At 55.1% G+C, this 11,148-nt stretch overlaps 1 protein-coding gene across 1 annotated transcript; it reads left to right on the top strand.

Annotated features, from left to right (window-relative positions):
* Positions 1-291: 291 nt before the first annotated feature.
* Positions 292-10,401, top strand: HEXA (hexosaminidase subunit alpha; the record flags this gene model as incomplete). The annotated part of the gene is made up of 14 exons (XM_080626442.1): positions 292-565; positions 3,844-3,939; positions 4,495-4,560; positions 4,712-4,758; positions 5,065-5,175; positions 5,985-6,086; positions 6,171-6,303; positions 7,100-7,280; positions 7,573-7,659; positions 7,984-8,056; positions 8,403-8,580; positions 8,867-8,957; positions 9,365-9,469; positions 10,230-10,401. 14 exons carry the CDS (start codon positions 292-294, stop codon positions 10,291-10,293), a joined length of 1,608 nt encoding a protein of 535 aa, XP_080482568.1. The 3' UTR covers positions 10,294-10,401.
* Between the last annotated feature and the right edge of the window lie 747 nt (positions 10,402-11,148).

Raw genomic sequence — 11,148 nt, 5'->3', positions numbered from 1 at the left:
TCCAGGCCCTGCACCAGCTCCGCTGCCCTTCTCTGGCCCCGCTCCAGCCCCTCAATGTCTCTCCTGCAGCGAGGGCCCAGAGCTGAGCACAACGTGAGGGTCTGTGGGTTTATTTAGCAGTGAAGACCCGCTCGCTTGGCGCCGGGCACCCGGCGGCGCTGGGGTGAGGGCGCTGTGAGGCGCCGGTGGCCCAGGGGACACAAACCCGGCCCCGGCCCGGCCCGGCCCCGCGGGGCCGAGCTGCCATTTGGCGGGCGGCACCGCCCTCTCCCTCAGGCAGCGGGGCACGACATGGCGGCGGGATGGGCGCTGCTGCGGCTGCTGCCACTGCTGCTGCTGCCACTGCTGCTGCTGCCACTGCTGCTGCTGCTGCAGCCGGCGGCTGCCGTGTGGCCGCGGCCGCAGGTCCAGAGCTCCCCGCCCGGCGGTGGCCGCTGCCTGCTGCCGCCCGCCCGGTTCCGCTTCGGCCACGCCGCCGGCTCGGCCGTGGGGCCGGGCTGCACCGTGCTGGAGGCGGCGTTCCAGCGGTACCGGGCGCTGCTCTTCGCCGCCGCCCGCCCGACCGGTGAGGCGGGGTGGGGGCTGCCGGCGGGGCGGGGGGCTCGGCGCCGCTGCAAGCGCGGTTGTCACTTCCGTGTGTGACTTTATGCTCAAGGGAAACCCCCCCAGACCCAAACCCTCGTGTGTTCGGGGGCCAGACCGTGGGGTTTGGGTGATGTGCTGCTTGGGAGCCCCCGGATCGCCGCGGGTCAGCAGGCGCTGGGGTGGATGGAGGCCATGGGCTGATGCCGCAGTGGCTTGGATCGCATCTCACGGCGGAGGGCAACGCCTGTGGCATGCACCTCTTGAAGTTAAGTGAGGTGCTGGTTGGCGTGGGGGGCACTGGCTGGCTTTCAGGGAGTTAGGCTCTTGCTATCAAGACTTTATCTCATTGTTTTATCTCCTCCAGATCGTGTTTCAGCTCCCAAGTGCTTCATTTTGCTTCCTTCTCTTGCAACTGCTGTTGCAATCCCTTCAGCTCCAGTACTTGCTAGTCTTGACTCTTCCTGCGCCTAGCAGCTCCTGGTGTCCAGCGTGAAGCATTCCTTCAGGAAAGACTCGTGTTGCTTCATGCATGTTCCTTCCAAGTACACATTCATGCCATGGAGCTGTCTCCAGAAGGGTTGCTAAGCATCCCGAGGCAGCGTGGCTTTTCTGGCAGAGGTAGCTTGTGGATTCATCCTGAAATTGTAGGGCAAGAAGGGGAAAGACGGAAGCTTTGAGAGCCTGGGCTCACCTTGGGACAGGATCTAGAGGATTCCTGTGCCCAGAGCTCTTTGTGATAGCACCCACTGAGTGTCTGGAGTGCAATGCAGGGAAGCCCCTGGCTGTGTGTGCAGGGGCTGGGGAGCCAGCGCACACGGATGCTCGGTGCCTGCGTGGGTCTGCGGCATCCTGGAGCGCTGCATCTGGGGAATGTGAAATGCTTCATTCATCAGAAAGAGCCACTAGTGTGCTTCCGAGTGTTTAAATGTCGGTGTGAACTGCGGATCACTGCTCGTGGCACTGGGAGCCACTCGGCTTCATCTTGAGGACATCGTGCTTGGACCAAGGCAAGTTTGAGACCCTGAGAAAGATCTGTTTCGTTTATTTTATTTCTTCAGCTCTTGTAAGTAGTGATAGAAATAAAGTTTGATTTGGGAGCTGAGAGACTTCTTTCTTTTTTGCTGCTAGGAACTAGCCTTAAAACAGCTCATAGAATTATTCACATTTTCCTGTTCATCCCAGAGGGAAAATGTGACCATCACATCACTTGGTGAAACTGTGCGATCATGAGATTGAGCGCGTGCTTATTGCTTTCCATACACCCTGCTTTATGACACTACGTGATTAAGGCTTTTTCCCTCTTTGCCTGCCCCTTTTTTCTTTCCACCTGGGTGGTTAGTAAGAACGGGCAATGGAAACCCCGGATGGAAGGGAATGGTTTCTATGAGTAGAGAAAATAAACGACAGAAACCATTTTCTTATCTGTATCAGGAATCTGCTATGTCAGTTTAACAACAGGCAGGATTCTCTCCAACCTCTCTATTCATGCTGGACTTCAAGCATGAAAATAGAGACCAGTTTAAGAGAGACATATGGAGGTCTTTGCCAAGCCCCTGCTCAAAACAAACCAAGCCCAAATTGGAGCCAACTTTGCAGTTGGGTCGAGCTTCTCAGGGCTGTTTCCAGCTGGAATGATGATATTTCCAAGGATGGAGAACTGGGCCCTTGCTGGAGTGTTTGACCACCCTCCAGGTGAAGAATTAACTCATTTCTTACGTCTGATCAGATTTCCCTTGCTGCTCTTGCCTTGTCTCTTGTCCTTCAGCTGGACAGCTCCGAAACGAGTCTGGAGGTGGCCCCGGTCCTTGTGTGGAACTCAAGCCACCCACGATGTTTTACTCCTGCTCACCTCCTGCAGTTAGTTATTAGTATCCTTATCCTCCAGTTTATGACTGTAAACTCAATGATGTTTCACCTCCAGCCTTCATGGTGAATGGATCAGGTACCCTTGGTGCACCCACCTGCGTAGCCTTCTGGGAGCAAGAGTGGCGGCGCATGCCTGCCGCTGGGGTTGGCAGGTTTAAACGTGGTTGTTGTGGTGGGACCTGTTCTATTGTGGCACCTCAGCAGAGCGAGCGTTTCTGTGCCCGCAGGCTTGAGAGCAGCCGTCCCTGGTGAGCAGCGCCTTGCCGAGCAGAGGGAGCAGGTCCTGCTGTGCTGGCGTGTGCTCGCACATCTGCCAGGTTGCCTTGGCTACCAGCTTGCCTGTAACCAGAGGAAAGCTCAAAACAAGGCTATCTTCTAGCCGTTTCCTTCTCTCCACGGAGGTTTCACCATTCCATCCTTGAGGAATGTGGGGCTCTGGCTCCTGCAAGCTTTGGAGCATGGGCTCTGCATTCCCCCCAAACACTGGTGGTGCCACAGTCTCTCGCAGGTCTGTTTGGTGCCTGGCTTCTGACCAGGCTCGCTCAAAGCCAAGCTCCCTATTTTTAGTGACTGTATTGAGTATTGGCTGTTCCTGGGAATGCTGTGGGGTGTAGAAAGGGAGTTGGGGTCTCACCCCACTAACCCACCCCCTTCCTGGCCAGACCCATGTATCTCAGCAAAGGCTGAACACCTCTGGGAGCTGGGGGAACAATTCCAATGAGGTCTTGGGCTTGTACATCCTTGGAAGTGCTTCTTGCAAGATAGGGAAGTGTGGCCAGAGCTCCTGCTGGGGGTCTGAATATGACCAGGTTTGTTTCCCAGCCACTGTGCTCTGCAGAAGGCGAGGTTGCAGCAGGCTTGGATTCATTCTCCACCCTTTCCTGCAGGGTTTCTTTGCCCTGTCGCGTGTGGGTAGGGTAGCGCAGCTTTTGGGTTTGTGCTTCATTTCTCGTGGTTGGAAGAGTTTGGAAACATGAATCTCTTCACCCCCCCGGAGAAGATTTGAATAGTTGTGCCTGCTGGAGCGGGGCTTGGTGCCCAGGAGGCTTTGGGGACTGCGCCTAGACCATACTCTGATGTGTCTCCTCTTTTGTGCACTCCTTTAAGCTTCCACTGCAAAGCCTTCCCTAGGGGTTTCCTCACGTTTGTGCTGAAGGTTGGGATCAGCTCATGTGCTCCTGATCGCCTGTATTTGAGGGAAGGCCCTGCTGAACACCCAGTGCCTGCTCTGGGGTGAGGGAGGCGGTGCCATGTGTTAAAACCAGGTATTCCTGTGCCTCCCATCACTAGCTGAGAGGATGGTGGTGGACTGGGAGCAGGGAGAAGGGCCAGGATGGGGTTGATGTCCATGGTCTGTGTCCTTTGCAGGGAATGGACCTGTCCCCTTCTCAGAGAACCCACCGCAGGACTTGCCCTGCACTCAGCTCCTTGTCTTTGTGGCCACACCAGGCTGTGATGGGTTTCCCAACCTGGACTCCAAGGAGAGCTGTAAGTGTGAAGCTTGGGAGCAGGAGGGAATGCAGCTGTTCCTGTGCCCATCAGGTGGAGGTAGCACTGTGCAGCACTTGCCCCCAGTTGCAGAGAGGCAGCAATCCAGCAGTCCTGGCTGGGTTATTGACAAATGGGCAGGAAGGGAGGCACTTCCCTAAGGGTGCTGATAAAGCAGTGGGAGAGGGTTAAAACAACGAAGAAACCCCCAAATCCCCAAATTCTCTGGGATCTAAGGTGCAGTCCTAGAATAGACTCACAGAATCAACCAGGTTGGAAAAGCCCTTTAAGCTCATCCAGTCCAACCATTCCAACCACTTGCAAGGCCACCACTAACCCATGACACTGAGGCCTCGTCTCCACGGGGTGTGAACACTTGCAGGGACGGTGACTGCAGCCCTGCCCTGGGCAGCCTGTTCCAATGCCTGAGCACCCTTTGGGGAAGGAATTGTTCCTCAGCTCCAGTCTAAACCTCTGCCTGGTACTGCTGTGACCTGCAGCAGCATGTGATGGAGTGTGGGACCTAACTCCAGCCTCTCTGATGCTGTGTTTCAGACAAGCTCTCTGTCTCGGAAGGCTCCTTGCTGCTTTCTGCTGATGCCGTCTGGGGAGCTCTCAGAGGTGAAGTGTGCTTTCTGTGGGACATCCCACTCTCCCTGCCTCAGGCCTATGGGGATGTGTCTGTCTTTCCATCGACTTAGCTCTTAATTGAGCTCTGTTCCTTTGGGGGAATCCGTGCTGAGAAAGGGACTGTGTGTCATTTTTCCTGCAGGCCTGGAAACGTTCAGCCAGCTCGTTGGGAGAGACCAGAACGGCACGGTGAGTGCTGGGGCAGTCAGCTCTCCACAGTGCTCCTGGCTCCATGGGGCAGGCTGGGGATTTCCTGCACTGGGGGGGTACCAGCACTGCAGCCTCACCAGAGCCCAAGCAGAGATTCATGAAACCAGATCCTGCCTTGTGAGCGGGTGAAGTGTTGCAGCTCTTCCTGGCTAGCCTCTAGTGTGGACAGTGAGGGTACCCCTCCTCATCCCACCAGCCCTGGGGGCAGCGGTGACCCTGGTTGTCCCCTGCTGATGGCTGTGCTGCCCAAAGCCTTGCTCACTTCTTGGTATTCTCTGTGTGCAGTACTACATCAACGAGACCGAAATCGTGGACTTTCCCCGCTTCCCTCACCGGGGACTGTTGCTGGACACCTCTCGTCACTACCTGCCCCTCAGAGCCATCCTGGAAACTCTGGTAGGGTGCCTGTGCTGGGAGATGAGGTGGTTTAGTCTGGTGTCCCTTCCACTGGACAACTGAGCCCTCTGTGAGTGGCCTGGAGGGCTTTTGGGTTGGTTTTCTGTGTGTTGCTCCTTTCCAAAGACCCCAGGAGCTGAGGCCACTGCATCTACAGCTCATTGAGGAAGAGCTCATCAAACCTGGGTGTTCTGGACAAAACCAGCTTGCTTGTCCCTAGATGAAGCTGCAGGCTGGGGTGGGATGGCAGCATGACCTCAATCCTTAATACACAGATTTTCATCATGGAAAAATGCTTCCATGCTGCGGGCCCTTCCCAGTGCTATGTTTGCTATGAGGTAAAACATGGCTGTGTTTGCTCCTGAGGTAACTCACAGCCACCTTGTTTGGGTGATTTCTCAGCTCCCTTTGTAAATAGGATAAGGCAGACCCCTCTGAGGTATCTTGGGTTCCTGCAGTCCGGGTCACTTTCTGAGGCTGGGTTGTTTCTGAGGGAAGGGAGAACAGTGACTTCTTGCCAGGCAGGTCAGATAAAGGTGCGTGGTTGTTCTGTGTTCATCCCAGGCAGAATTGAACTTCCAGGTCTCCACCATTGCTCAGTTATAGGAAGAACAAGGCCCTCTGCAGCTCTTTGTGGTGCTGGTGTGTCTGAAGAAAGGTGTCTGGATCCCTCTTGGGTTCTGGGGCACGTTTAGGGACTCTGCCTTGTCCTTTTGGACCAGAGAGACCTTGTCTCCTTTCTGTGGCAAGCTGGGTGACCTTTCAGGAAGGGGCAGGGCATATTCATCTTTGTCCCTGTTCCTTCCCAGGATGTCATGGCTTACAACAAGTTCAACGTGTTTCACTGGCACATTGTGGACGACCCATCCTTCCCTTATGAGAGCTCAACCTTCCCAGAGCTCAGCAAGCGGGTAACTCACCCTGATCATCACCCAGGGGAGCAGATCCCTCTGTCAGCACCTGGGAAGGGTGCTGAGATTCCTGTGTTCCCCCAGGGAGCCTTCAATGCCATGAGCCACGTGTACACGGCCGGTGACGTGCAGGCGGTGATTGAGTACGCGCGGCTGCGCGGCATCAGGGTCATCGCGGAGTTCGACACTCCGGGGCACACTCTGTCCTGGGGTCCAGGTGAGGAGCACACCCCGCTGCTGCTGCTGCTGCTGCTGTGAGGGGAGGTCCAGTTGTACCAGGGGCAGGAAGGGAATCTGCAGCCTGGATCCCAAACTCAGGCTGTGGGCAGCTGTGTCCCACAGGCTGGCTTTGAGGAGGAGCAAACCATCGGCTGGGGGAAGTAGGACACAATGATCCAACTTCTGGAACAAAAGCCAAAGCTAAAACATTTCCGTCTCTTCTTAGGGCCAAGCTGGGTGATTTTTGGGGAAACCTGCTCTGCCAAAGCTAAGATCATGGGTATTGCCAGGATCTTGGGTTTAACTAGGGATACAGGTGACCAAGCTTCCTCTCTCTGCTCAGCTGCACCCCAGTCCTAACACACTTCTCTCTGCTTCAAGTATCTCCTTTTCCATGTCTGGAGGAACGAGAAGCTGCAGGAAAACATTGCCTTGTCTTTCTGTCTCCTTCCCCTGCTTCCAAATGCGCTGGAGTACACCCTGCGCATGTGGTCACAGCCATAACTGTGGTTGCCCCATCTGTAGGGGGTGTGTGGAGCTGGGAGAGGGTGCTGGGCACTGCACTGCTCAGTGTGTGAGCTCCTGTAGGAATCTCCCCAAAGAAGCATCCCTCTCTGTCAGGTCAGACATCTTGAGCCAGAGATTCTGCTGCTATTTGTGCCTCATGGGCCATGCTCAGGTCTTCTGTGCCCCGGCAGGCCCAGGGCCATGCTGAGGAGCATCCAGGGGGTTATATGGGTTGATGTGGCCATATCTGGCCCTCTCCTTACTGTTCGGTGTTTACTGTGGCGCAGGTGCTCCAGGCCTCCTGACTCCCTGCTATTTGGGCGAGCATCCTTCTGGGACCTATGGGCCCATCAACCCAGTCCTTAACAACACCTACCAGTTTGTGACCAGTTTGTTTCAGGAAGTCAGCTCTGTGTTCCCAGACTTCTTTCTTCACCTCGGTGGTGATGAGGTGGACTTCACGTGCTGGTGAGGCTGAGATCAGTCTGGATGGGGTCTGGAGGGGGCAAGTATCTGAGGCAGTCATGGTCATCTGCAGGTCCTTGGTGTCCTGCTCCCCAGGCTGTGTGTGTTAGTTGACCAGGGTTTCTGTGCTCATGGGGATGCTGGTTGTAGGAAGCCACTGGTGCCAGTGCAGCCACAGCTCTTGGAATGCCTGGGATAGCCTTGGGTGGATGTGGGAAGGACTTGGCCGTGTCTTGGCCTTACTCCAGAGCTCTGGTTGCAGTGCTTTTATTCTCTTCTCTTTGATGATGCACAGGAAATCCAATCCAGAAATCTGTGCCTTCATGAAGCAGATGGGCTTTGGTGAAGATTACAGAAAACTGGAGTCATTCTACATCCAGAGGTAAGGGCAGCTGCAGTATGTGACCAGCAGAAATGGCTTCTGCTGCTTTGGGGACACCAGATCTCCTTTTCAGGAGCACATCCATTTGGGAATGTCTCCCTGACCCCAAAGGGAGTAGCTTACCTGTGTTTTACTGGGAGATTGACCACACAAAACCTGGGGCTGACGAGGAAGAAGCCCCATAAGGGGCTGTGCTTTTTCCCTGCTCTTTCAGAAGTACCTTCATGTCTTTGTGTTGGGAATACCGATGCTGCTGCTTCAGCTGTATGCAGCTAGCAGAGAGTGTAGGTGGGATGACCCAAAACTTGCCTCTTTCCATTCCAGGCTCCTGGACATTGTCTCTTCCCTTGGCAAAGGTTCTATCCTGTGGCAGGAGGTGTTTGACAATGGAGTGAAGGTGGGAGCTGCCTGCTTTCCCTAAGGCAATTTGCTGAGGTGTGGTGAGCAGTGCCAGCACCCCAGCCAGACACACTGGTGTGCTCTGGGATGCTGTGCTGGGGCTGGCAGGTGGTGGCTCTGTCACTCTGGTGTCTGTGTAAACACCTGCCCAGAACACTGTGCAAATGGGCTTATCCCTCTCTCTGTTGCTTCCTCAAAACAAGATGGGAAGTGGCTTGAAGGTCAAGCCAGAGTCTGCCTCAGTTTCCCTTTGTGGGTGTTTGGAGCTGTGAATGCAGGGAGACACACACAGTGCTCTTGTTGCTGCACTGATCCCATGTGTGATCTTCATGTGTCCTCTTCAGCTGAGGCCAGACTCCATCATCCACGTGTGGAAGACCTCCAAGCCGTACATGGAGGAGATGGCAGATGTCACCAAGGCTGGCTACCACGCTCTGCTCTCTACCCCCTGGTACCTCAACCGCATCTCCTACGGGCAGGACTGGATGGCAGCCTACCAGGTGGAGCCCTTAAAGTTCAAAGGTGTGTTCCTTATGTCCCCTTCCCATGTGGCAGCTGACTGGTCACTCGGAGATAGCACCGGGGCTGCCTGTCTTGCTGCTGGTGTGAAGGTGCTTAAGTGACCATGTCCTTGGTTCCTGTGCTATGTCCCATTCCCTCACTCTCCCCAGGCTGGGGTTTGAAATGGGGGTTTCAGATGGACAAGTTATTGCCTCCTTGGCTGAGCCAAGGAGGTGTTGCAGGCATCTCTGCGGGCAGGGTGTTCTCATACAGCACCCCATCACCTGAATGCTGTGTCTTCTGGCAGGCAGTGCTAAACAGAAGGATCTGGTGATCGGTGGAGAGGCCTGCATGTGGGGTGAATACGTGGACGTCACTAACCTGACCCCCAGGCTCTGGTAAGAGAAGCCGTGGGGAGGTTGGCTGGAGTCACAAGGACAAGGCTTGAGCCCCTTTCCTTTACCACTGAGCAATGTGTGCCAAACACTGTGGGTTTGCTCTGTGCGTGGTGCTTGTCCCCGTCCCCTGGCAAGACCTCTGTGCTAGTAACAGCTTCACTGAGGCTTAAGTGAGGGTTTGTAAGAGTGTGACGTGCTGCTGTGCACCACCACTATGTGTTTTACGCCAGTCTGTCCTTTCTCCCTGGTCCACTCCTGATCTGCGTGTGTCCGGGAGTGGATCTTTTGATACCCAGAAGCCACGCGATGCAGGATGTCGGTCAGGAAGGAGCTGGGGAGCTCAGGGCTTTGCGTGGGAAGCGTTTGAACTCCCCCTGACCTGCTGCCTCTGTCCTTCGCTCCTCAAGGCCGAGAGCTGGGGCTGTAGCCGAGAGACTGTGGAGCAACGCGAGCGTGAGGAACCTGCAGGACGCCTACGTGCGGCTGGCGGCCTTCCGCTGCCAGCTCCTGGGGTAACGTCCTCCGCACAGCAACGCGGAGCGGGGCGACAGGGCCACCTCGCTGCGTTCAGCCCCTTGGGAGGGTGGTGAGGGTGAGGTGGGCTTTCCCTGGTGCAGAGTGCACCTTGTTCTGATGGAGAGCCCCAGGTTTTTCTCTGCCTGTGTGTAGGCAGAGCTGCTTTGTGCAGTGCTGGAAGAGAAACCCTGCTGCTGGCGTGGGCTGGCGGCTCTGTCGAGGAGAGGGCTTCATGCTGAGGAAGGGGGACGTGTCAGCTATTGCCACCTCTCCTGCAGCATCAGCTTCCCCAGGAAACCTGCCCTTACCCGTGGCTCCCACACATGAGCAGAAAAACAAGTCTGCAAGCACAGGATGAAAACCGCTTCCTCCTTGTCACACCTGAGGCAGGCACCAATGGCCACCCTGTGACCGCTCAGACCTGACTCTGGGCTCTGCCTGTGTCCTCTGTGTAATCGTAGAATCCCAGCCTGGTTTGTGTTGGAAGGGACCTTAAAGCTCACCCAGTCCCAACCCCCTGCCACGGGCAGGGACCCCTTCCACTAGAGCAGCTTGCTCCAAGCCCCTGTGTCCAACCTGGCCTTGAACACTGCCAGGGATGGGGCAGCCACAGCTTCTCTGGGCAACCTCTCTCAGCCTGGCTCCAGAGCAGAGCTGCTCCAGCCCTCGCAGCCTCTCCGTGGCCTCCTCTGGGCTCGTTCCCACAGCTCCAGGTCCCTCCTGTGTTGTGATGCCCTCTCTCTGCTCTCTTGCCAGGCGCGGGATCCAGGCGCAGCCGCTCTATGTTGGATACTGTGAAAATGAATTTGGTGGGTTTTGAAGCATCAGTCCCACTGCCCTCGCTCTGCACACACCGGAGGAGTGATGGTTCTGCCTTGAGAGCTGCTGGTTCGGCTTGGCCCCTCCTGCCCCAGCTTCTGCTCTTACTTTGTTGTAAGGAATATTTTTTTCCCTTTAGCGTGCACCCTTTGCCTCTTTCTATTTTTATTTCTTTAAATCTATAAATAAATGACCCGAAGAGGAAAAAGGTGCTTTTTCATGCTCAGCTGGGACTTAAAACCATGCAAGGGTTATTGTTGGCAGGAGATATGTAGGTGCTTACTCCAGAGATGCCAGTGCGGAAGCAACATCCCATTGCTCCAGAGTGTGCTGGGTGCCTGCCTGATAAACTGTGCTTTAGTCCCTGCTTCCCACCCTGCAGAGAGAAGGTGACAAGAAGGTATGAGCTGCCCTGTGGTCCTCAGATGGGGAGCTCAGCTCCGGGCCTCCTGCATCCCCAAGAGGTCTGTTTGGATATTGGCTCCTTGGAGAGGAGACTGGTGGTACCGCTGGAGCTGGAGTCATGGCTCTTGTCCGCGGCTGGTTGGGAACCACATTCGGCTCAAAGCAGGGAATCTCTTGGGAAGAGTGTTTTGGGCTTAAGTGCGTGAGATCTGCTGCTATGGCAGGAAGCCTTTTACTGCTGAACTTTCATTTTAAATGCTGTTGGACTTTTATTTAAAAAATAAGATTTTAACTATAAAAATGAAAATTTTAATTTAAAAATCTGACCTTTACAAATAAATTTTAAAACTTGGCATTAAAAATATTAATAATTCTCAAGTCTTGCATGTCTTCACCCTCCTGCAAAAGGATGCCCAAATGCTGCTCCTCTGAAGTGATACATCTTAAATAG

The sequence above is a fragment of the Psittacula echo genome (genome assembly GCF_963264785.1).
Source record: "Psittacula echo genome assembly, chromosome: 10".
Taxonomy (NCBI): domain Eukaryota; kingdom Metazoa; phylum Chordata; class Aves; order Psittaciformes; family Psittacidae; genus Psittacula; species Psittacula echo.
This window is presented reverse-complemented; position numbering and strand designations above follow the sequence as displayed.